Source organism: Lepus europaeus, chromosome 4 (assembly GCF_033115175.1).
Source record: "Lepus europaeus isolate LE1 chromosome 4, mLepTim1.pri, whole genome shotgun sequence".
In the NCBI taxonomy this organism is placed as follows: Eukaryota; Metazoa; Chordata; class Mammalia; order Lagomorpha; family Leporidae; genus Lepus; species Lepus europaeus.
The window spans coordinates 130271437-130295298 of record NC_084830.1 but is presented as its reverse complement, the minus strand read 5'-3'; the positions used below and the strand labels follow the sequence as shown (position 1 = coordinate 130295298).

Here is a 23862-nt window from a genome sequence, read left to right as displayed (position 1 = left end):
CACCTATAGAGATGGGCCTGAAGGTCTCGGAGTCGTTGCCCACGCTGTTGAGGGCCCTACACTCATAGGTCACGTTGTGTTCCAAGGTCCCAGCGGACAGCAGACTCTGGACGGTCACTTTGTGGAAGGGCTCCTGGCTCAGCACCTTGGGCGATGGGTCCTCCCAGACCCACAGCCCGTGGGCCTCATCACATCTGGGAAAGCAGAACGCAGGGCACATGAGGACCGCAGCACTGTGGGGTGCCCAGGGCCTCAGCCTGGGGTGAGGGAGAAAGAGCCCGCTTACCTGTCAGCGTGGCCCCTGCACTGCAGCCACGTCACATTGGGCTGGGGGTACCCGGACACGTCACAGAAGAGGGCGTCTGAGCCATTGACGACGGTCCTGGTGAGGCTCACCGCTGGGGGGTCTGCGTGGACCAGGGAGGGGTCAGGCCAGCTGCCTTCTCTGACCACCTTGCACTGAGCCCGATCTCTTGCACCTTGGGTCAAGCCCATCTCTCTCTCCAGTGGCCCAGGGAACCCCCAGCCCACCCCTCACCATCACGCACATTGCAGGGTGAGCTCGAAGGTCAGAGCACTGGAGCTACCCGTGTTCCTGGCCAGGAAGCAGTAGCGGCCGGCCTCGGTGGGCTTCAGGCGGCGCAGGGAGAGGCTGGATGTGTACCTGCAGAAGAGGGCAGCGGCCCCAGTGAGCCCTGGCCAGGACAGGGGGCTCACATGAGAACCTTTCAAGGCGTTAATTTTCTGTTTGATAAGATGTCCAGGGCACAGAGGCCACGGCAGAGCCGGGTGCGCAGGCAGGGTGTGAGACAGGCGACAACACCATCCCATTCCTCATCGGTTTTCTCATCAGACTGTGGCTTCCCCCGAGACGCAGGAGAGCTCAGGTTTTAAGGTGGAAGGGAGGTCCTGCCTTCAACACCGTCACTGGACGGAGCTTCCAGAGGAGCAGCATCCCTGCGGAAAATCCCTAAATCCCGCCAGCCCTGGCGAGAGGGACGGCGACAGCCCCGAGAGGCAGGGTCCTGGGGCTGCTGTTTAAGTACCACACTGGCATGTCTGTGGTCAAGAATTGACTTCACTTCTGACCCAGCTCCCTGCTAATGCACCCGAGAAAGCAGCAGCGATGACCTAAGAACTTGGGTTCCTGCCACGCATGTAGGAGACCTGGGTGGAGTTCCAGGCTCCTGGCTTTGGTCTGGCCCAGCCCTGGCTGTTGTGGCCATTTGGGGAGTGAATTAGTAGACTGAAGAACTTGCTTGTTCTATCATTCAAACACATACATCTTTAAAAAGAAAACAAAAACAAACAAAAAAAACCGAACGGCTTTATGTGCTGGAGGTTGCTATACCCAGGGTCAAACCCTGGTGCTGCCGTTCCTTGGCGGTGTGGCCTTAGAGAGATATTCAGCCTCTCTGATCCCCTGCTTCCTCCGCTGGGAGGGCAGTGTTGATGGTTATCAGCCCACAGGCTTGGGCAACCAGGTAAAGGTGAACGTATTTTGTGTGAGGGGCACAGAACCTGACCTTGAGGGCACAGAGTTGAACCATAGCTTTCCAGACAGCCAAGGCCTGGATGTGAGCATGGATGACTTAGCGCCCCCGGGCAGGCTGCAGGGACATTCTGTCTACATTTTCTCTTACCCTCTGTTTCATAATGTGTCCACAATGAGCACACATTGTAGATACTAGTGCTTTTCCAAAAGACACTCCAGCAAATCACCAGATCTTGCTTAGGCAATGTCTGCGGCTCCCGTGAGCCCACAGTCCCTGCACTCACAGGAACGTGTGGCTCAGCCAGACCCGGGACCCACGGCGCCCCTCTATGTGCATCGCTTCTTTAAACAACTGACCCATGGCTGGCGCTGTGGCATGCTAAATAGGCTAAACCTCCACCTGCAGAGCCGGCATCCCATATGGACCCCGGTTCGAGTCCCGACTGCTCCTCTTCCGATCCAGCTCTCTGCTGATGGCCTGGGCAAGCAGTGGAAGATGGCCCAAGTCCTTGGGCCCCTGTGCCCACATGGGAGACCCAGAAACAGCTCCTGGCTTCGGAACAGCCCAGCTTCAGCTATTATGGCCATCTGGGGGAAGTAAGCCAGCGGACCCAAGAGGATGGAAGACCTTTCTGTCTCTCCCTAATTCTGCTTCTCCTAATAAATAAAAATAAATCTTTATTTTAAAAAAGTTAACCTCAGCTGAGAACAATCCAACCTTCTAGATGCCTCAAAGGCACCATCACGGACACATCCAGCAGTCAGCGAAGACGCAGGGGCTATGCCCACACGGGAGTACCTGGGCTATATCCACAGGTATCCAGGTTCTTTTCCAGAGTCTCTGCGGCTTACGGATCCTTGGAGTTTGTCTGTGGCCCTGTCCCCACTCAGGGGCCCACGGACTCCAGGTTCCGAGTTTCTGCTAGAGACAAAGGCAAGCTGGGGACCCTGGCCATCAGGGAGCATGAGAGAACAGAGGGGGAGGGAGAGGAAGACGGGAGCTTGTGGCTTCCGAGTATCGACAAGTGAAATACAGGGATCGATGAGGCTGGGGCTTAGGAGCCAGAGCGAGAACCCCAGAGCGTGCCGCGGTGGGAAGACGGCAGAGGGAGTGTCTAGCTCAGGGAGGACCAGCAAGTCTGAGATACCCGTGTGGGAGATGCTGCCCGGGGCCTGTGCTGAGAAGGGCTCCGAGGCCGTATCTGGACCCTGCGGGAGGGAGCTGCGGACAGTGAGTCAAGGGGGTCTCTCCTGAGCATGGTGGGAGGTGTGGCATGCACACCACGTGTCGGTGGTTCTTCCTCACTCTCACAGAGCAGGGTAAGAAACCTTGGCTTCAATATCCAGGTCCAGCGCTCCCACAAGGGAGGAGACCGAGGCGGGCCGGCATCGTGGCACAGCAAGTTAAGCCACTGCCTCTGACCCTGGCATCCCATATCAAAGCACTGGTTCGAGTGCCAGCTGTTCCGCTTCAGAGACAATTCCCTGCTAATGCACCTGAGAAAGTAGTGGAAGATGCTTCAAGTTCTCTGGCCCCCTGCCACCCATATGGGAAACCCAGGTGAAGCTCCTGGCTCCAGCCTGGCCTACCCCCAGCCTCTGAGGTCATTAGGGGAGTGAACCAGTGGCTGGAAAATCTCCATCACTCTGGATGTCTAATAAATTAATACGTTTTTTAGAAAAAGAGGGGATCGTGCTGTGGCACAGCAGATAAAGCCACGATCTTCAGTGCCGGCATCCCATACGGGCCTGAGTTCAAGTCCCAGCTGCTCCATTTCTGACCCTGCTCTCTGCTATAGCCTAGGAAATAGTGGAAGATGGCTTAGGTCCTTGGACCCCCACACCCATGTGAAAGACCTGGAAGAAGCTCCTGGCTCCTCGCTTTGGGTCAGCCCAGCTCAGTCCATTGTGGCTATTTGGGGAGTGAACCAGTGGATGCAAGACCTCTCTGTCACTCCCCCAGTAACTCTGCCTGTCAAATAAACCTTTAAAAAAAAAAAAAAAGAAGTCCATTCCCTCCTCCCGCCAAGATTCGGCAGGTGGCAGGCACCCTGCAGTCATTGTGACCAAGGAGGCAGAGGAATACAGTTTTCTACACCTGCATTGACCAAAGAGGACGATGAGTGAGGGGAGAGAATGGACAAGGCCAAGAAATGGTGGCCTTCCAGAAGAGGGCGCTGGAACCTGCGAGGACGTGGATGGGAGGGGTCAGCCTCGGGAACCCGGATCCGACTTGGGTGACTGCGCTGACCTACATCACGCCTCACTGTTCACCAAGAGTGAGGCCCAGAGTGGGGAGGGATCCACTCGGGGTCACTCAGCAAGATCTCCAAGGACAGAACCCAAGTGCGCCGATTCCCAGCTGAAGCATCGCCCACGTGGCCTTGGGGCTGCGCACACGGGAGCTGACGTGTGGTACCTGTACGTGTCCTTGCTGGTGACAAACTCAAGCTTGGGCTCGTAGTCGGAGAAAGGCCCCAGGTAGGTCCAGTTAAAACCCTGCAGGTCTGGGTAGGCCTCCACCTGCACTTGGAGGTTCAGGGTCTCGCCCACCGTCACCTCCTGGAATAGGTTCTGCTTGGAGGTCAGGTTCACGTAGGCACTCCCTGCGAAGGAGAGCACGGGCAGATGTGGCATTAGTGGAAAGTCGGCCAGTGTGTTGGTTTGCTGGGTCCTGCATCTTTGCTCAGCTGTCCCTGAGCACCTGCATGTGCCAGGCCCTGTCCCGTCCCCTCCCTGGCCTGCCTCCGACATCTCTCTCCCCATCTCCTGTCTCAATGCCAGACTCGGAACCCTTCTCCCTGACCCCCGGAGAGCCACAGTACGATCCTCTCTCCGTGCCTCCCTTTCCTTATCTGGATAATGAAGAGATCCAACCTACGCTTTGACTTTTTGAGAAAGTTTTTGACTTTTTGAGAAAGTTTCTGCATTAGAAAAAAGCAATCTTGTTCTTCCACGTGCCCACATGCTTTTGGTCCGTGTGGCTTCCACACGCAGTTCCGGAGTGAGTGTGCGGCCCTAGCTGGCCATCAGGGCCACCCTGCCCCCGCACGAGTGACTGGTCTGGGTTAGGCGTGCCACTCCTGATTCCCAAGTCTGTGAATTTTGTTGAAACTTCGAGACAGGAGAAGGCCTTGAGTGAGGGGTCACCGAACAGGTGCTTCTGGGGGAAGCTTTGAACCTGCCTTGGGGCCGGAGAGGTGGGGGCCCAACATGGAGACAGAAGTGGCTTTTCCGCATCATCAGAGCACCTGGATCCGGCTGTTCCTGAAGGCGATAAGCCGCTCCGAGTGGGCTGCCGCTCCCGAGCCTGGGGGAGTCCCCACTGGCAGCTTCTGACAACACCTCGCTGGGGCGGGGCTCAGTGGCCCTGGTGGCCTCTTGGGCACAGAGTTGTGGTCAGAGCCCCACAGCCACACCCCACCACCACACCTCCCCGGGTCTCCCACTGAGCTCCAGAGAGGTCTTCCTAGAACCCCGAGCTCTGCAGAAAGCCCCGGAAAGGGCCGATCTCCAAGGGTGCTGCTGCTCATTTATTTTTGTGAAGCCTAAAACTTGCTCTTCTGACCTGCCACGTGCCTGCTCAGCAGCTCCCAGGGCTCACCACGGCCTCGGTGATTCGGCTTGGTACCGATGGCTCGCATCCAGCCAGCCAGATGTGCGCGTGCTCAGCCGAGCAGCGCCTCCTTCTTACACCCAACTCACCACGCGTCCCCCAACAGCACAGGCACCCCCACCTCAGCACACGCAAGCCATTTCCTCCACCAGCAGCCCCGCCCTCTTCTGTTTACCCTCCTCATCCTCAAGACTCGCCCCACCATGGAGTCACCAGTCCCCACGCCAGACCACAGGAGCTCTTGGTCCGGGGACTTCTGTCGCCCATCCAGATCTCTCTCTCATGCAGACACACACACACACACACACAGACACACGGCTTCATCCAGTTTCTTGCTTCTGCTTCTTTTGGGCAGCTGTCTCCTCTCTCCATCTAGTCCACGAGCTCTTAGAGGCCAGTGTTTGCCCTCTCTCTCTGCTATTCAGTTGTCCACCCATCCATGTGTCCATCCACTCATCCATCTGTCCATCCATCCACCCGCCACCCCCTCCATGAGCACAGTAGTTACTCCGCCATCAGCTCCAGCCTCAACCACTGTAGCGACTTCCCACTCCTCCCCCTCCCTCCACCTCGGTCTCCCTGCAGACAGCCCCTGAGAAAGCACCAGGAAGCCCTGTCACATCCGAGCCTGGTCACGTCCCCTCTGCTCAACCTCCACCTCTCTCAAGAGAAAAAGCCCAAGCCCTTGCATCGGCCTGCAGGACCCCGTGAGACTGCCACCTCCCCTTTGCCTGTCTCCCTCTCGCTTTCTCCACCCCAGGCACGCTGGCTGACTCGGTCCTCGAACAGGACCAGCACCATCCCACCTCCGGGACGCCACCGGTCCCCTGCCTGCAGCCCTCTGCCCAATGTCTGCACAGCTCGCTGCTCCTCCAGCCTCAGGTCCTCGCCCAAGTGTCGGCATCCATGAGCTGCCCCTTGACGACTGCCCTGCAGCCAACCTGCAGTGCTCTGATGCTCTGTTTGCCTCTGCTCACTCCTGCTCCCTGCCTGTCGTGTCGGGCGAGGGCACCAGCTTCAGGATGGGGCACTAGGTGGGGTTGTATCTGCTGCATTTGTACCTGTGATCCCAGTGCCTAGGCCCAAGCATGAGTGAACCCAACATTCATCGAGTGACTCCTCTACGCCTCCCCGAGAAGCCAGGGCTTGGCAGCAATGGTGGGGGGACTGAAAGGGGAGGGAGACGATTCTCAGTGCATCTGCTCCCCTACCCCACTTTGCGCACACGGCACCCCCACGCAGAGCTCCTCCTGCGCCGTGAGCCTAGGGCACCACATTGCCTCCGGGGGCAGCGATTCACCACTGCCTCCTGGAACGGCCAACACGTGAGCCACGGCCTGCGGCCACCCTCAAGAGTGCCTGCTTTGCGGTTCCCAGGCCAGCGGCTGCCACAGCCCCGTCTCTCTTCTCCAAACCCTCACCTCGGGAGCCAGCACGTCTTGACCAGCATCCTTCCGCATTGTCTGGGGCACGCACTCTTTCCTGCTCCCGTGCTGTGGTTCAGCTTCCTCCGCCAGCCACCTCCAGCCTGAGCCACTGCATCAACAGCCCAGACTCTTCCCCGGCCTGTGGTCTCCTCTCCCACCCGCAGCAGCAGCAGCCCGAGCCTCCCCAGCGAGTCTCATCACGTATGAGCGTTCACACTGCACCAGGCCCTGCTCTCCGTGTACACACACACGTACATAGGCACATGTTTATTTAGTCCTCACGAGTCTGTGAGGTGGCTGCGGTATCTCCCTTCTGCAGACAGGGACACCGAGGCACAGAGGCTGAGTGACCTGGGAGTTATCAGCAGAGCCAGGTGGGACAAGCATGGCATTGCATGCTCCTCATCAGCTCGCCACTAGTGCTGCCTCTGTGCAACCTGACCAACACTCTCCTTAAAACCTTCTGTGACTGGGCTGGCACTGTGGTGTAGCAGGTAAAGCCACCACCTGCAGGGCCGGCATCCCATATGGGCGCTGGTTCTAATCCCACCTACTCCTCTTCCAATCCAGCTCTGTGCTATGGCCCGGCAAAGCAATAAAAGATGGCCCAAGTCCTTAGGCCCCTGCACCTGAGTGGGCTTTGAATTGGCTCAGCTCTGGCTGTTTTAACCCTTTGAGTAGTGAACTAAGACCTCTGTCTCTGTCTATGCCTCTCTGTAACGGCCTTTTTAAATTTAATTTTATTTATTTATTTTTTGACAGGCAGAGTGGACAGTGAGAGAGAGACAGAGAGAAAGGTCTTTCTTTTTGCTGTTGGTTCACCCTCCAATGGCCGCTGCGGCCGGCGCATCGTGCTGATCCGAAGCCAGGAGCCAGGTGCTTCTCCTGGTCTCCCATGTGGGTGCAGGGCCCAAGCACTTGGGCCATCCTCCACTGCCTTCCCGAGCCATAGCAGAGAGCTGGCCTGGAAGAGGGGCAACCGGGACAGAATCCGGTGCCCCAACCGGGACTAGAACCCGGTCTGCCGGCGCCGCAAGGCGGAGGATTAGCCTGTTAAGCCACGGCACCGGCTGTAACGGCCTTTAAAATAAATAAATAAATCTGAAAACAACAACAACAACAAAACCTCCTACAATCTCGCAGCAGGGTGGGAGGCAAGCTAGCCCACACCTGAAGGCTCCTTCACCACTTGCACCCCATCTCCACCCACCACTCAGGCCCACCCGCAGCCCTGCTGTGCTCAGCTTCTGTGTTGGAAATACCCCACTCTCTTTGACTTCTGTCCCCTTGCTCTCCTCGCCCCTTTGCCAGCAAGTCCAGTTCAGCTGTGGGGTTGTTTCTCCAGGCCCAAGTTGGGGAGCCCACCACGTTTCCCCCATGTCCCTCTGCGTGGTCACTGTGCCAACATCTCTGTGCTGTGGTGGCGGGGGCATGAAGCAAGGAAGGAAGGAGAGAGCAAACCAAGTGCTGTACAGGAGAGAGCAAACCAAGTGCTGTACAGAACTCCTGGACCCCCATCCTGAGGCAGCAAAGTGATGCTGAAGCAAGACCCAGCCACGGGCTGCAGGAGCACCATGGCGGCAGGGAGGGTGCCCAGAGTTGGGTCCCGCAGCCAAGCCCGGGTCCACCTGCAGCGTCCCTCACAGGGTCTCCTCCCTCCCACCAGCGGCTTCTCCTTCTCAAGCCCTCACTGCCCCACCCTGCCCCGGGGTCACCCCCACACCCGATGCTCACCTACCACCCGGAAGACCATGGAGGAGGAGCGGGTGCCCTGGGAGTTGGTGGCCATGCAGGTGTAGTTGCCCGCATCTTGGAAGCTTACGTCACTGAGGCTGAGGGTCAGGACTTTGTGGTAGCTACCATCATGGAAGTCAGAGTCTTCAGAGAGTGCGAGCTGCGGGCAGATGGAGCGGAGGTTTCCCAAGGTCGCGTAGGCATCCGAGAGCTCTGGGCTCAGCGCTTCAGTCTAAGGATCACTGTCCGCCCTGCCTGTGCTCGGGCGAGGGGCTGTGCCCCGAACCTCAGCCTCTTCATCTGTCAGATGGGACTGCCAGGGGCCCGCTGGCCCCGGGGTCGCAGTGACAAGTGAGAGGTGCATAGCAGGGGCTTAGCCTGTACCTGGCACACTGCGGGCGCAGCAGGAGGGGAGCAGTGCCTAGACAAAGCCTAGCACCGTTCCCTCCCAGTCTCTCCATTCTGTCTCCCACTGACTCCCTTTCTGCAATAGGTTCCGTGCCCCTGGGCTCCCCCTTGGCCCAGGAATCCCTTGCCGAGTGAGTGGTCAGCTAGCGTCTGGCACTTGTCTATATGTCGAGGCAAAGGTCATCTGTCAAAGGCCCAGGAGCCCGAGGCCTGCTTCTCCATCAGCAACCAACTGGCAGCCACGTCTCCACCCCTCCCTGGGCCTGCGCTGTGGCCCCAGCCCCCAGGAGCCAGTTTGGGGTGGGGCTGGGGGCTCCATCCTGCGGGGCCTGTGGGGGGGTGGACAGACTCTACTCTTGCTCCCCACCCCTTACGCCACCCCGGGGACTGACCTTGGTGTCGCCACGGTGGAGGAAGACGTTGAAGTTGTAGTCGAGGTTGCTGGCCGAGCACACGATCAAAGCAGTCTCCCCTTGAATCCGCACCAGCTCCGCAGGCTCCAACGTCAAGGAGGGGGGGCCCGGGAGGACTGAGGCCAGACAAGAGACCCCTGAAGCCTCAGCCCGAGCGTCCCTCCATTCCCGGAAGTGGTCCAGGCGCCTGGCCCGGGTCCCCTTCATTCTTCCACCCCAAATCCTTGGAGACACCACGGACGCCTCCTGTAGAGCAGCTCACTCCCTGCATCGCTCACCCCAGCTCTGGACTTCGGCAACAGCCAGCTCCCAGGCCTCCCCGCCTCCCCTTGCAGCAGCCCAAGAGCCCTCCAAACAACGTGAACCAGATGCCACCTCTCTCCTGTGCAAACACTCTGTGAGTTGCCCTCACTCTGGCCATGAACCCCCTGGGCCATTCCTGAACACTGGAAGCCCTGCCACCCTCTGTGCTGTCCCACCCAGGGCTCTGGCACCACCTCTCCCTCCTGCTTAGGCCTCAAACGAGCGGCTGCGCTCATCCCTCCGATCTGCGGTTCCGAAGTTGCTTGAGGGAACGGCACTGAGGCGCAGCAGGTTACGTGCTGTTTTGGTGCCGGCTTCTATCACGGTGCTGGTTCCAGTCCCGGCTACTCTGCTTCTGACGCAGCCCCCTGCTCATGTCCCTGGGAAAGGGGCAGAGGTGGCCCAAGTGCTCAGGCCCCTGTCACCCACGTGGGATAGCAGGATGGAGCCCTTGGCTCCTGCATTTTGCCTGGCCCAAATCTGACTGATGAGGGCATTTGGGGAGCCAATCAGCAGCTACAAGTTTTCCATCACTCTGCCGTCAGATACACAAATCTTTTAAAAACAAACAAACAAACAAACCACCTGAGAGAAACCTCCCCTGGTGAACTTGGCTGAGTCAGCCTCACCACTGGGCTCTGTGCTCATCACAGATCATATTTCTTTTGTTTCTACTAGATGTCAAACGAGTGACAACCCAGCATCTTGGACAGCACACTCAAGTATCTGTGCCTATTGCTGTCATGCAAAGATGATCTCATCCAGTTTCATCAGGCAGCTACACTGAAGGTCACACCCACAGTCGCTGACGGAGTCTCGGCGCAACTAGGGCCAGGACTCTTGGCGTCACCCCACCCAGCAAGTGCAGGATCAAGGGCCACACAGAGGGACCCTAGGCAGGTTTAGTAGCCTGAAACCCCAGGGGCACTGGTGGCCGGCCACCTCCCTTTGACCCCACACCTCATTACAGGGACTGACTCCCATCTCAAGCCCAGGTCCTGAGCCTGGGACCCTGCTCACTCTCACCCATCTCCACGATTGCACTGGGTGCCTGCCCAGCAGGGGGAGGCTTCCTCCACCACCTGTCACCAGCCTCCTTTCTGTGCCCGGGCTGCCTCCCGGTGGGAAATCCATGCCTGAGGGTGTGGGAAGAGCACCAGGCCCTCCTTGCATTTCTAGAACATTCTGGGCCCCTTCCCACCTCCCCTCCTTCCCATTGTTCACATTCTGCCACAAATAAAATGTTTCCTGCCCAGCCTTGCTCCCTCACCCTACAGAACTTTAAGAAATTTTTCAACCATTCAGTTTTTTTTTTTTTCTATCTATTTGAGAGGCAGAGAGAAAGTGACAAGGAGACAGAACCAGGTTCACTTCTCAAATACCTACAAGGGCTTAGGCTGGGCCATGTCAAAGCCACGTCTCCCAGGTGCATGGCCCCTTTGAGCCACCACGGCAGCCTCCCAGGAAAGTGGAGTCAGGAGCCAGAGCTGGGTGACAAACCCAGGCCATCTGACGAGGGGTGCAGCGAGCTCAGCCACCAGGCTTGTGCCTACCCCACCCCACGCACTGTTTATTCAACCGCCTTGCATACGGTGTTCCACAGGCCGTGCAGTGGTCTGAGATGCTCCTGCTCCCTGAGTCACTGCTTTGTGTGGGGTCTGTCTCCTGCCCTTGACACACCACAGCTGGGTGCTCCACAGACACCCCCCCCGCCACCCCCCCCCCGCCCCCCACCACTCACCTTGCTGCACTCTGAGCTCAATACCGATGGACTTAATTATTCTGCCGCCCACCAGAGCACAACAATAGTAATCCCGGCTCTCAAGGAACTTGGCCTTGTGGATGGTGAAGCCATGCCAGGGCGAGAAGGTGTAATTGGTTTGGGGCGGGACTGGCCGGTTGCGCACCCGCATCAGGGAGACGCCTGCGGCCAGCGCTGGGTCAGTGAGCAGGCAGGGCAGCAATGCATCTTGGCCCTCCAACACCGTCACCTTCTCAGCTAGCACGTTCCAGGGCCGGACAGGGTCTGCACAGAGGGAGGACAGGGTCACAGTGGTCCTTGGGCCACAGGGTCCCTGGATGCTGGGGACAGGGAGGCTCAGAGAGGCAGATCGTTTGATTGAGGTCACTCTGGGCCAGGCAGTTCAGACAATGCTGGGGACAGGTGCACCTGGGCTGCAGTCCAGCCCCACTGCTTGATGCTGTGTGACCTTGGGCAAGCAACTACATTCCTCTGAGCCTCTGGAGAGCGGGCAAAGTCACATGCAATGACTACCCAGGGTTGTCGTGCCGACTGCGTTCCATGTGAAGCGCTACAGAGGTTCTCATTGGCCATCAGCCCTCAGAAAGCACGGGGCTGGTTTACCGGGATGGTGAACATCAGGGACCGGCCTACTGCCACGGGATCCCTTGGGAAGGGGCTAGGCATCCTCACCTTTGACGTAGACGTGGATGGTGGCGCTCTCCCCCAGAGGGTCTCCAAGCTCTGTGCAGTGATAGGTCCCCGTGTTTTTGAAGGTGGCATTGTTTGTGATCAGGACGCTGCTGGGGGCGTCTGGGTCCAGGGTCCAGTAGGAGGAGATGGGGCCGTCCCACTTCACGGTGCCATTGCCCAGGCATCGCAGGGTCACCACCGCACCTGGCTCCACCACCAGCTCAGGACCGCTGGGTTCTATCACGGGCACTCCTCCACCTGGGGGAGGGACGGCAGACAGCAGTGAGGCCTGCGTGCACCTCCGGACCGTCCCGACTCGGACAGCTCGAGCCCTGGAGGAGGAAGTGCTGTGGCACACTCTGCATGGGCTTCGGCATCCCCGGTCATCTGCTCAGCTCCCAACCTTAAACCTGCTGGGGAACAGATGGACACCGCCGACCGTCAGGGCCCACCTAAGACAGAGTGTGGACTTCCTCCATCTCCCACCCACCAGAGTCTCCGTCTTCTCTGCTGTGGACACCCCAGGCCCTGTGCACACAGTAGGCCATGTCTCTAGCATGCAGCTCAGGGTTTGACTCACAGTAGGGCTCGAACCACTCAATAAAGAAACAAATCAATGGAACACGTGTGGCCAGTCCACCGACTTAATTCCCAAGGGCAGGAGGAAGAAAGGTGTTGAGTCTCAGCCAGAGTTTGAGGCTTGTAGCATCTGTTGTCATACCCGTTCCCACCATGGCAGCCCAGTGGGATGGGTCAGAGGCTCTGTGCCTCGATTTCCCCACTTATAAAATGGAGACAATCATACCTATTTGTTGGCATGTCAGGCACTTTCAATGCATGGGAACCCTTTAGAATGCCATCTGTCACAGAGTAAGTCGTCAGGGTTAACCCTGCTGTGTATGGTCTAGGCTGGCCCCAGCCACCCACCCCGGGGGGGTGGTTTACTTGAGGGGGAGGGAGGTTGCGCAGTTTCTTTTAAGGAAAATTTTCTTGAAGGAGAAAAGAGAACTTGACCCCCCTCCGGGAAGCAGGCCCAGTGCTCTGCAGTGTCAGCGCTTCTCTGGGCCCTAAAATAGGGGCGCGGGAGGGAAGTGAGAGCTGATTCACCGGCTCGGAGGGGCTGCCAGGCGCCCCCTGGCCTGCAGGGGCGGAAACACATTGCTGGCACCGCGCTCCGCTCTGTTTCCGCTCCGCCCGCGGCCCTTCATCCAGGGAGCGTCTCACTTCTGCTTCCCAGAGCAGCAACCCCGCGAGAGGAAGAGTCGCCTGCTGGGCATCGCGATGCCCCCCGGGGCCACCGTCTCTCTGCATCGGGCGACCATGCCCTTGTGTTCTGCAGACCCCGCCGTAGGCCGGCGTCCGCTGCAACACCCATGAGGAAGCCTCAGCGGCTCCGCCTGAGCTTCCAGTCAGCGTAGGGACCGAGTGAGCGGCGAGCACAGCCAAGGCCGGCACCTGGACCTGGGCCCGCCTGTGCAGCGTGACCACCCGCAGAGGCGACAGACGTCATCTCATCTCCACGGAGCCGGCGCGCCCCATCCTTGTTGCGCCACCCAGCGGCGGTTTGCGGCAGGACTCCATGTGGAGCGCACGGAGCAACCTGGGTTACCTTCCAGGCTTTCGGAGTGGATTGCTTAACCGCTGAGCCTCAGGCTCCTGTCTCAGGAGAATAATCCCAGTTCCACCCCGAGGGCCGCTGGGGAGGCAGCCAGGTGAGGGGTGGCTCCTGCCCCCGGCTGCTGTTTCAGTTGCCACATCGCTGTGCCCACCCCCACGCCTCGGGATAGATGACAGAAGTGGATTTTCAGCTGCAGCAGTCGCAGGCCGAGTGCCTGAGTCTGTGACACTGTGCCTGCTCATTCTCTGAGCCTGTCTTGTCTTGTAGGCAGCGGCTCCGACCCCTCCCCTCCCCGTGCTCCTCACCCCTGCTTGGGCCTCCTGGAAATGCAGTCACCCACAGGCGTCTGTCCTGGCACCCCAGAGGCTCACGCAGGACAGAGCTGACGCCCTCCACGTCTGCCACCAACTTCCCCCTGCTGACTCGGCCCTTGGAGAAGGGAAGCCTGTTCTGCCCGTCCTGCGGGCGGGGGAGGGAGGGGCGGGGCTTGGTGACCCCTGACCCAGACCCCTCCTGCCCAGTCCACTCTGCATCTTTCTCACCTCGGCTCCCAGAAGGGACTCCCACTATACACAGACACAGACACAGACACACACACACACACACTGCAGCCAAAGCTCAGGTCTTGCTGCAGCATTGGGGAGAAGCCCAGCTCTGGCCACCTCTAAGGTGCTCCGACACCCACCGAGCCCTCCCAGTGGGCCCTCAACCCCACTAACACACAGTGACCCACAGGAGGGGTCCCGGGGTGAGGACAGGACAAGGTAGCCAAGTCAGACCTGTGCAGCTTTCGGGGCTAAAGGCCCAGGTCTGTCTTGATGGGGTCGCAGGGAATGCACGTGTGTGCATTTGTCAAACCACAGGACCCACACTCCCTGCTTGCTGTCGTCACAGCTCACAAACAGCAAATGCTCAGCTGGGCAGGGTCGACTGCGCCAGAACCAGACCTTCAGTGGGTGGCCTGGTGCTCCCTCTGTTCCTGAGGGGCCGGACCCGCCAGCCCCACAGGTCCTCTTGTGGGGCAGCCAGAGTGGGGCTGCCCTCCCCCTCCCTCACTCCCATCCTCCCCCGAGGTCCCTCCAAATGCACAGCCCCCACTAGCCAGGCACCTCCCAGATGGAAACCCTGCAGCAACTGTGGCTGCAGTAAGGTGGGAGTGGGGACGGCCCCCCTTGGATGGCCAGGTCTGTGAGGGCTCTGGCTGCAGACCCTCTTGCTGGCCCCCCCAGGCCTCCCAAAGCCCTATAGCCTCCATGCCCACCCCCAGATCCCTCTCCTGAGCCCTGAGCCAGGGTGGCCAGCCTCTCTCCCTCTGATCCCTTATCTGGGCCCCCAAGGAAGGAGTCATGGGAGGGCTCTCAGGCAGCCAGAGCCACGGGGAGCTGCTCGGGCCCTTGCCACTCTTCCTGGCACAGGGCTGGACCAGCAGTTTCGGCACGGGTGTCTCCTGAGAGCTTTTGAGAGGGGCAGACTCTCAGGACACACCCACAGAGCCAGGATCTGCTTTGGAACAAGAGACCCAGAGACCCAGGTAACTTCCCGTACTCGTGGCCAGGTCTGAAGGGCATTGCTCTAGGCTGGGCCACTTCGGCCCCCACTGCCTGGCATTGAAGAGATGCAGACGTGAGCCCAGAGTCTCGCAGGGCTGCTCAGGGTACGCGGAGGGTCCAGGGCTGAGCTGGGACAGACCCCCAGCCCCCAGCCAGGCTAGGTCCACCCCACCTTCCCCCAGCCATCCCCCCCCCTTACCACACACACATTCTTCACCATCCACTGCCTTTCCAAAGCTCATAGCTACTCACTAGCCTCAAGTTCTGCGCTGGGGAGGCGGCAGTGCACCGTTAGGACGCCCAGCCTGAGGCTCTCGGTCCCACGCGCACCAGAGCCCGCAGGTCTGCTCTTACCTTGCCACACTGTGGTTGCCAGCAGGACAAGCAGAGTCCCTGGGCCCATGGCCTTGGCAGGAAGCAGCAGGCTGGGGCAGGGCAGGGTCCCCAGCGCCAGGACCTCTGGACAGTGCCTCCTCTGCGCTGCTCGTCTGTTTCCCTCTTCCTCCTCCTCCTCCTCGGGCTGATCCTCTTCTTCCCCTTTCAGCTAGGCAAGGCAACCACAGAGTTTGGAAATCTTGGGTCTTTAGAAGAAAACAAAGCCATGACCCCCCAGGGGGAGGGGTTGGAGGCTGGGGCAGTGCCCAGGGGAACTGGCGCATCTGGGGGCTAGGGGAGAAGAGGCACGCCCAAGACCCGGCTGGTGGTCAGCAGAACGGATGGGGGTCTCCGGGAAGCCAGGTGCTAAGGTCCCAGGACGCTCACCAGCAAGCCCCGGCTCCCTGCGCTACTGAGGTTTTGTGACACACACATCTGGTCTTTGCCCCCAGCTTCCGTCTGCAACACGTAAAATCCTTGCAATCTTCAGAGTAACAAGTGTCTCGTGTATGCCGACGAGTGCCCAGGAGGCTCACAGCCCCCAGCTAGCTGTAGGACCGTGCTGGTCACCTGAAGGCCCCGGGCGGGAGTAGAGGATCGGTACTTCTCATCCCACCCACACGGGTGGGGGCTTCCCGCAGAGTGGTGACCCTTCCCCACACCTGGCCCCTGCAGCTTCACCCATGTCCTTGGTCACATCCCTTACGATCAACCGGTAAACACGAGCGCTCCCTCCCTTCTGTGAGCTGCCCTTGCAAATTCACAGAGCCCAAGCAGAGGACTATGGGAAGCTGACTTACCACAGGTGAATCAGAAGCACAGGTTAAAAGACAACCTAGGCTTGCAACTGGTACCTGAGGGTGGGGGGGTCCTGGAGACTGAGCCCCTTGTCGCCTGGGACCGATGCTGCTGTCAGCACTGAACCACAAGGCACGGCCCCGGCCGCCGACTGCCGCAGTGCTGTGCCGTTGTCCCCTTTCGTCACGGAGACTTCTGCGTTGCCTGTGGAGTGAGAGGATGGGAAGACCCGAGCTTGTTTGTCCCCAGCTTCCCAGAGGGAGGTGCGGTCACCGTTCCCGTCGGCAGATCTGCAAACAAGCTCAGAGAGTGAACACCTTGAACTCGCCCATGGTCACATGACCACCGAAGGGCCGAGCTGGAATTTACATCCAGGTGGTCTGGCTTCTGTGGGTTAAGTTATTTTTAAAATTTTATTATTATTTTTACAAAAAGTCCCGTTGTTCGATCATAATTTTTAAATTCATCAATAACATCCCTTCAGAGGTATGTTACTTGTGCCTTCGCGTTTCCCAAGCGTCTAACATGGCTAAATAGTTACTTTTTGAAACAAACAACATCTCTATCACATTACCTAAGCCAAGAAAACTGTTGTCTGCTCTATGCAGGGGTGTGTGTGTGCGTGCGAGAGTGCACGTGTGCATTAAGAAAGGAATTTAAAGCCAGATAAGATGGAGGTTTCCTGAAAGCCACGAGTCTGGGGGAAAATGGCCCTGAAAGACAGGTTAATCCTCACTGACGGGAAATAGCCCAGCAAGGCGCGGGTTCCCGCTTAGGGCCAAGTTCCCTGGGATGCACAGCACGGAGTGAGCAACTGCCAGTCACAGCAGCTCATGTGGTCTTGGTCACCAATGCAGCCAGCAGTGCGGGCCAGCTCCCTGTCTTTTTGGTTCAGTCTGCTTGGACACCACGGCTGGGCACTATTCCGGCCATGACCCGGTGGTCATCCTTACTGGGCCCCAGCACTGACGCCCACTCGTGGTGTGCCTTGACCTGTCTTCCAGGTGGCATATGTCTATGTTCTTAGATGTACGCAACTGTCTTTCCAGGACATTATTCTGAACTGTTAGTAGGCATGAATTGCAAGTAAAAGTGACTCAGGAAGAAATAGAAATTCTCAATAGGCCTTTCACAAGTCAAGAGATTTTATCTGGAATCAAAAGCCTGCAAAAAAGAAAAGTCCGGGATGAACTATCTCCATGGGAGAATTCTATCACAATTCAAAGAAGAAATTACACTAATCCTTCCCAAACTTTATATATAATACCACCAAAAATAATTAAGATATTTAGGAATAAATTTAACCAAAGTATAGGACTTAAACACTACTGAAAGAAACATGATGAATGATATCTCATTCTCAGGGATTGGAGGATTTAGTGTCGTTAAGATGACAATACTCAAAGACCGCAGCCTGGGGAGGGAGGTTACTGCCCTAGTCTAGGCGAGGATAGTTAAAGTGTAGAGTGCACACTCTCCAGGAAGGGTAGGGAGGAGATGGCAGAGCAAACTTCACTCTAATGGGAGTCTCTGTGGACCTGTGTGGATGGTATGTATGCGCACAACTCAGCACCCCAGCACCCGAGAGCCTCAGCACCAGCTTTGGGGTGAGGTAAGACCAGACTGCAGCAGCCCAAGCCACTGGTGATAAAGCTGCAGGAAGAGCCTGGCTGGCCCTGGCTTGGAGCCCTACAGTGGACAGTTCACCTGCCAACCCAGAGGGAACAAAATGGGGATGCATTTCTCTCTCCCCGGCCACCCGGCACCAGTGTCCTGTGACTGGCTGAGAGGGAGGGCGCCATTTTGGACATCCATAACAGCTGTGCTGGCTCGTGTCTGCACAGGTAGCAACCAGCCCGGAGGAGATGCCCGTGTCTGCCTGGGAGAATTCACAGGGGGCTGGGTGCTTAGGACTGTGGGATCCTTGTGTGCAGGGACTGTGCAAACACTGTGGCTGCGTGGGAGGGCGCAGGGTGTGACTGGGATTTTGCACAGTCACTGTGTGGGTGGCTGTACATACTTGGGGCTCCCCGATTCCCTGGTGAGGGTCATTCCTGCAGGATCCATGTTCACACTGGAGACTGCACAGATCCTTTGTGTGGTTCTTATGGCGACACAGATGAAAACTGTACCCACTGGGGCTAGTGCCCAGGCATTGGTCTCCTTCGAGGAGAGGAGGTAAATATGAGAATACGCCCATAGATAAGAACAAACCTCTCCTCTGTGTTAAAAAACAAATTCCCATGCCCAACTTGGGTGTCACCTTAGGCACTCCCCTCACCCTGGAGCACTGAACAGAGCTCTCGGACCACACCCAGCACACGCCTCTGGGTATTCACTGAAAGAGCAGACACTCCACTGAGCCAAACAGACTAGTCCAAAGATAAAAGCCTTCACGGGGGAAGACAAATAGAAACAAGTATCACCACAAAGGCCTAATAATAAACAGAGCAATTCGAGAAACAAGAATAAGGAAGGCAATATGACCCACCCCCCCAAAAAAAAGAACACAACACTTCAATACTAGAATGTGGTGGTGAACAGATTGAAGAAATGCAAGAAACAGAATTCACAAAATTGACCACGGGATTATTTAGAAGTAATCAGAAGCAAATCCATGAACTACAGAAATCTGTACATGACATGAAAAATTTTCCCATGGCTGAGATATTCAAGAGAAATCAAAATGAAATATTCAAAATAAATTCAATATAACAAATAAATACAGTGGAAAACCTTAGGAACGGACTTGGTGTGGCAGAAGAAAGAATATCCAAGTTAGATGCCAAATCTCTGGAAATTTTACAGAAAAAAAAAGAAATTAGAAAATAAAAAATAGTATCTGAGAGTTTACAGGATACTATCAAACAACTCAACATACCTGTCTTAGGAGTTCTTGAAGGCGTGGCAAGAGAATGGATTAGAAGGCTGTTATAGTGAAATGATCATAGAAAATCCGTAAGTTGAAGGCAGAAAGGGACATCCAAGTACAGAAAGCACAACAAATTCTTCTTTTTTTTTTTTTTTGACAGGCAGAGTGGACAGTGAGAGAGAGAGACAGAGAGAAAGGTCTTCCTTTGCTGTTGGTTCACCCCTCAATGGCCGCTGCGGCAGGCGCACCGCGCTGATCCGAAGCCAGGAGCCAGGTGCTTCTCCTGGTCTCCCATGGGATGCAGGGCCCAAGCACTTGGGCCATCCTCCACTGCACTCCTGGGCCACAGCAGAGAGTTGGACTGGAAGATGGGCAACCGGGACAGAATCCGGCGCCCCGACTGGGACTAGAACCCAGGTGCCAGCGCCGCAGGCAGAGGATTAGCCTATTGAGCCACGGCGCCAGCCAAACAAACTCTTAATACACATGATCAGAAAAGACCTTCAGCAGGACACATTGTAATCTAACTCCCCAGAGTAAAACGTAAAGAAAAGATTCTAAAATGCACAACAGAGAAACACGATTACTTTCAGAGGCTCTCCAATTAGACCGACAGCTGACTTCTCATCAGAAACCCCCCAGGCCAGGAGTGCACATTAAGATATACTCCAAGTCTTAAGAGAAAAAAATCTGTCAACCCAGAATACTGTGCCCTGCAAAGCTCTCGTTTATGCATGAAGGTCAAATGAAGGCCTTCCATAATAAGCAGAAATTTAAAGAATTTGTCATCGTCTAGACTTACAAGAGATGTTCAAGGATGTGCTACACACAGAAACACAGTCATCACTATGAAAGCAGGTGAAGGCAGAACATCTCCCAATAAAAATACAGAGGAAATCCAAAGTAAACAATAGGAATATTTATGGAAAAATGGCTGGGCCAAGTCATTACTTATCAATAGTCACCTTGAATGTAAATGGCCTCAACTCTCCAATTAAGACATAGACTGGATGAATGGATTAAAAAACAAAACCTATCTATTTGCTGCCTACAAGAAACACCTTTCACCAACAAAGATACACGCAGACAAAGTCAAAGGATGGAAAAAGGTATCCAAACAAGAGCGGGTGTAGAGATCCTAATATCAGACAAAATAGACTAACACAAAAACTGTTAAGAGCAACAAAGAAGGGCACTGTGCAATGATTAAGGGATCAGTTCAACAGGAGGATGTGTCAACTGTAAACATATACACACCTAATTACAGGACACCTGGCTATTTCAAAGAAGTGCTACTGGATCTAAAGGGAGACACAGACCCAGATAGCAATGGGGGACTTCAACACTTCACTTTCAGCAATGGACAGATCAAACAGACAGAATTATTAGCAAGGAAACAGAGTTAACCAACACCATAGCCAAATGGACCTAACGGATAGCTACCCATGTTTCATCCTACAGAAGAATACACATTCTTCTCACCAGTGCATGGAACTTTCTCTAGGATAGGCCACAGGTCAGGCCATAAAGCAAGTCTCAGCAAATTCAAAAAATCGAAATTATACCATCCATCTTCTCTGCCCACAATGGAATGAAGCTGGAAATCAACAACTCAAGAATCTCTAGAACATATGCAAACACATGGAGACTGAATGAACAATGGATCATTGAAGAAATCAAGAGAGAAATCAAAACATTTCTGTAAACAAATGAAGATGACTATATGTCATATCAAAACTTATGGGATGGGGCTGGCGCTGTGGCGTAGTGGATGAAGCTGCTACCTACAGTGCTGGCATCCCATATTGGCACCAGTTCAAGGCCTGGCTACACAACTTTGATCCAGCTCTCTGCTGTGGCCTGGGAAAGCAGTAGAAGATGGTTTGGACCCCTGCACCCATGTGAGAGATCAGGAAGAAGCTCCTGGTCCCTGGCTTTGGATCGGTGTAGCTCCGGCCATTGCTGCCAATTGGGGAGTGAACCTGCAGATGGAAGACCTCTCTCTCTCTCTGCCTCTCCTTTTCTGTTTAATGCTTTCAAATAAGTCTTAAAAAAAAAAAAGAACCTCATGGGATACAGCAAAAGCAGTGTTAAAAGGGAAGTTCACAGTAATGGGTGCCTACATCAAAATTGGAAGGGCACCAAATAAATGAGCTATCAGTGCATCTCAAGGACCTAGAAAAACAACAGTAAACCAAACCCAAAACAGGTAAGAGAAAAGATAATTAAAATTAGAGAATAAAGACAATTTAAATAAAAAAATACAAAAGATCAGCAAAGCAAAGAGCTGGTTTTTTGAAAAAGTAAACAAAATTGATACATCACTGGCCCAACTAACCAAAAAGAAAAGGAAGACACAAATCAATAAAATCAGAGATGAAAAAGGAAATATAACAGACACCACAGAAATAAAAATAATCAGAAATTACTACAAAGAGCTGTACGCCAACAAACCAGTAAACCTGATGAAACAGACAGATTCCTGGACTCATAGAAACTACTTGAATTGAGCCATGGAGACATAGAAAACCTAATCAAACCAGTAACCAAGACAGAAATTGAATCAGTATTAAAGATCCCCACCACCACCACCAAAGCAAAGCCCAGGACTAGATGGTTTCACTGCTGAATTCCACCAGACATTTGAAGAAGAACTAACTCCAATTCTTCTCAAGCTATTCAAAACAATTGAAATGGAGGGAATCCTCCCAAATTATATGAAGCAACAATCACCTTGATTCCTAAACCTGAGTAAGATACAACACAGAAAGAGAACTACAGACCAATTGGTCTGATGAACACAGATGCAAAAATCTTCAAGACTGTGCTGGCCAATAGAACCCAACAACACATCGGAAAGATCATTCATCTGGACCAAGTGAAATTTATCCCAGGTATGCAGGGATGGTGCAACATTCACGAATCAATGTGATACATCACATTAACAAACTGCTGAACAAAAACCATATGGTTATCTCAATAGATGCAGAGAAAGCATTTGATTAAAAACAATATTCTTTCATGATGAAAACTCTAAGCAAGTTGGTTATAGAAGGAACATTCCTCAACATGCTTAAGGCAATTTATGACAAATCCATGCCCAGCATCCTATTAAATACGGAAAAGCCAGAAGCATTCCCACTAAGATCTGGAACCAGACAAGGATGCCCATTCTCACCACTGCTATTCAGTATAGTCCTGGAAGTTTTAGCCAGAGCCATTAGGCAAGAAAAAGAAATCAAAGGGATACAAATTAGGAAGGAGGAAGTCAAACTATCCATATTTGCAGATGACATGATTCTACATACAGGTAATCCAAAAGGGTCCACCAAGAGACGATTGGAACTCATCACAGAGTTTGCTAACATGGCAGTATGTAAAGTCAACACACCAAAAGCAACAACCTTTGTATACACAGACAATGCCATGGCTGAGGAAGAACTTCTAAGATCAACCTCATTCGCAATAGCTACAAAAAAAAACCAGGTATCTTGGAATATTTTAAACCAGGGATGTCAAAGATCTGTCTGATGAGAATTATAAACATTAAAGAAAGAAACAGAATACAAAAAAATTGAAAAAACTTCCACATTCATGGGTTGGAAGAATCAATATATTCAAAATGTCCACACTACTGAGAGCAATTTAGATTCAAAGCAATACCAAATAAAATACCAATGACATTCTTCTCAGATCTAGAAAAAATGATGCTGAAATTCATACAGAAGCACAGGAAACCCCAGATATTTAAAGCAACCTTAGAGAACAAAAGCCAGAGGCATCACAAGATCAGATTTCAAGACGTACAACAAGGCAGTTATAATCAAAACAGCGTAGTTCAGGTACAAAAACAAATGGGTAGACCAATAGAACAGAATACAAACAAACACCAGAAATCAATCCATGCATCTACAGCCAATTTTTCTTTGACAAAGGAGATAAAACCAATCCCTGGAGCAAGGACAGTCTCTGCAACAAATGGATAGGAAAACTTGACCTCCACATGCAGGAGCATAAAGCAAGACTCCTACCTTACACCTGACACAAAAATCCACTCAAAATGGATTAAAGACCTAAATCTATGACCTGATACCACGAAATTATTAGAGAACACTGTGGAAACCCTCCAAGACATTGGCATAGGCAAAGAGCTTTTTTTTTCTTTTTTCTTTTTTCTTTTTTTTTTTTTTTTACAGGCAGAGTGGACAGTGAGAGAGACAGGGAGAAAGGTCTTCCTTTGCTGTTGGTTCACCCTCTAATGGCCGCCGCGGCCGGCACGCTGCAGCCGTTGCACCGCGCTGATCTGAAGCCAGGAGCCAGGTGCTTCTTCCTGGTCTCCCATGTGGGTGCAGGGCCCAAGGACTTGGGCCATACTCCACTGCACTCCCGGGCCACAGCAGAGAGCTGGCCTGGAAGAGAGGCAACCGGGACAGAATCCGGCGACCCGACCGGGACTAGAACCCGGTGTGCCGGCGCCGCAATGCGGAGGATTAGCCTAGTGAGCCATGGTGCCGGCCGCAAAGAGCTCTTGAAAAATACCCCTGAGGCACAGGCAATCAAAGCCAAAATTGACAAATGGGATTATATCAAATGGAGAAGCTTCTGAACTGCTAAAGAAACAGCAAAGTGAAGAGGCAACCAACATAGTTGCAAAATATGCAACTGATAAAGGATTAATAACCACAATCTATAGAGATCAATAAACTTAACAAACCAACCAATCAAGAAATGGGCAAAACGGAGCCGGCACTATAGCATAGCAGATAAAGTCACCACCTGCAGTGTCAGCATCCCATTTGCGCATCAGTTGGATTCCTGG

General features: G+C 54.5%; 1 protein-coding gene across 1 annotated transcript in view; it reads right to left on the bottom strand.

The window, feature by feature from the left end:
- Nucleotides 1-16304, bottom strand: part of CSF1R (colony stimulating factor 1 receptor) — a 29154-nt gene extending 12850 nt beyond the window's left edge. Inside the window, exons 1-10 of the mRNA XM_062188859.1 lie at nt 16228-16304; nt 15353-15542; nt 11831-12088; nt 11138-11422; nt 9073-9209; nt 8273-8432; nt 3915-4101; nt 549-664; nt 287-407; nt 4-194 (exon numbers count right to left, since the gene is read on the bottom strand). Of these exons, the coding sequence (XP_062044843.1) occupies nt 4-194; nt 287-407; nt 549-664; nt 3915-4101; nt 8273-8432; nt 9073-9209; nt 11138-11422; nt 11831-12088; nt 15353-15401 (1504 nt within the window). The 5' untranslated portion in view covers nt 15402-15542; nt 16228-16304. The remainder of the gene's footprint in view (nt 1-3; nt 195-286; nt 408-548; nt 665-3914; nt 4102-8272; nt 8433-9072; nt 9210-11137; nt 11423-11830; nt 12089-15352; nt 15543-16227) is intronic.
- Nucleotides 16305-23862: the final 7558 nt, after the last annotated feature.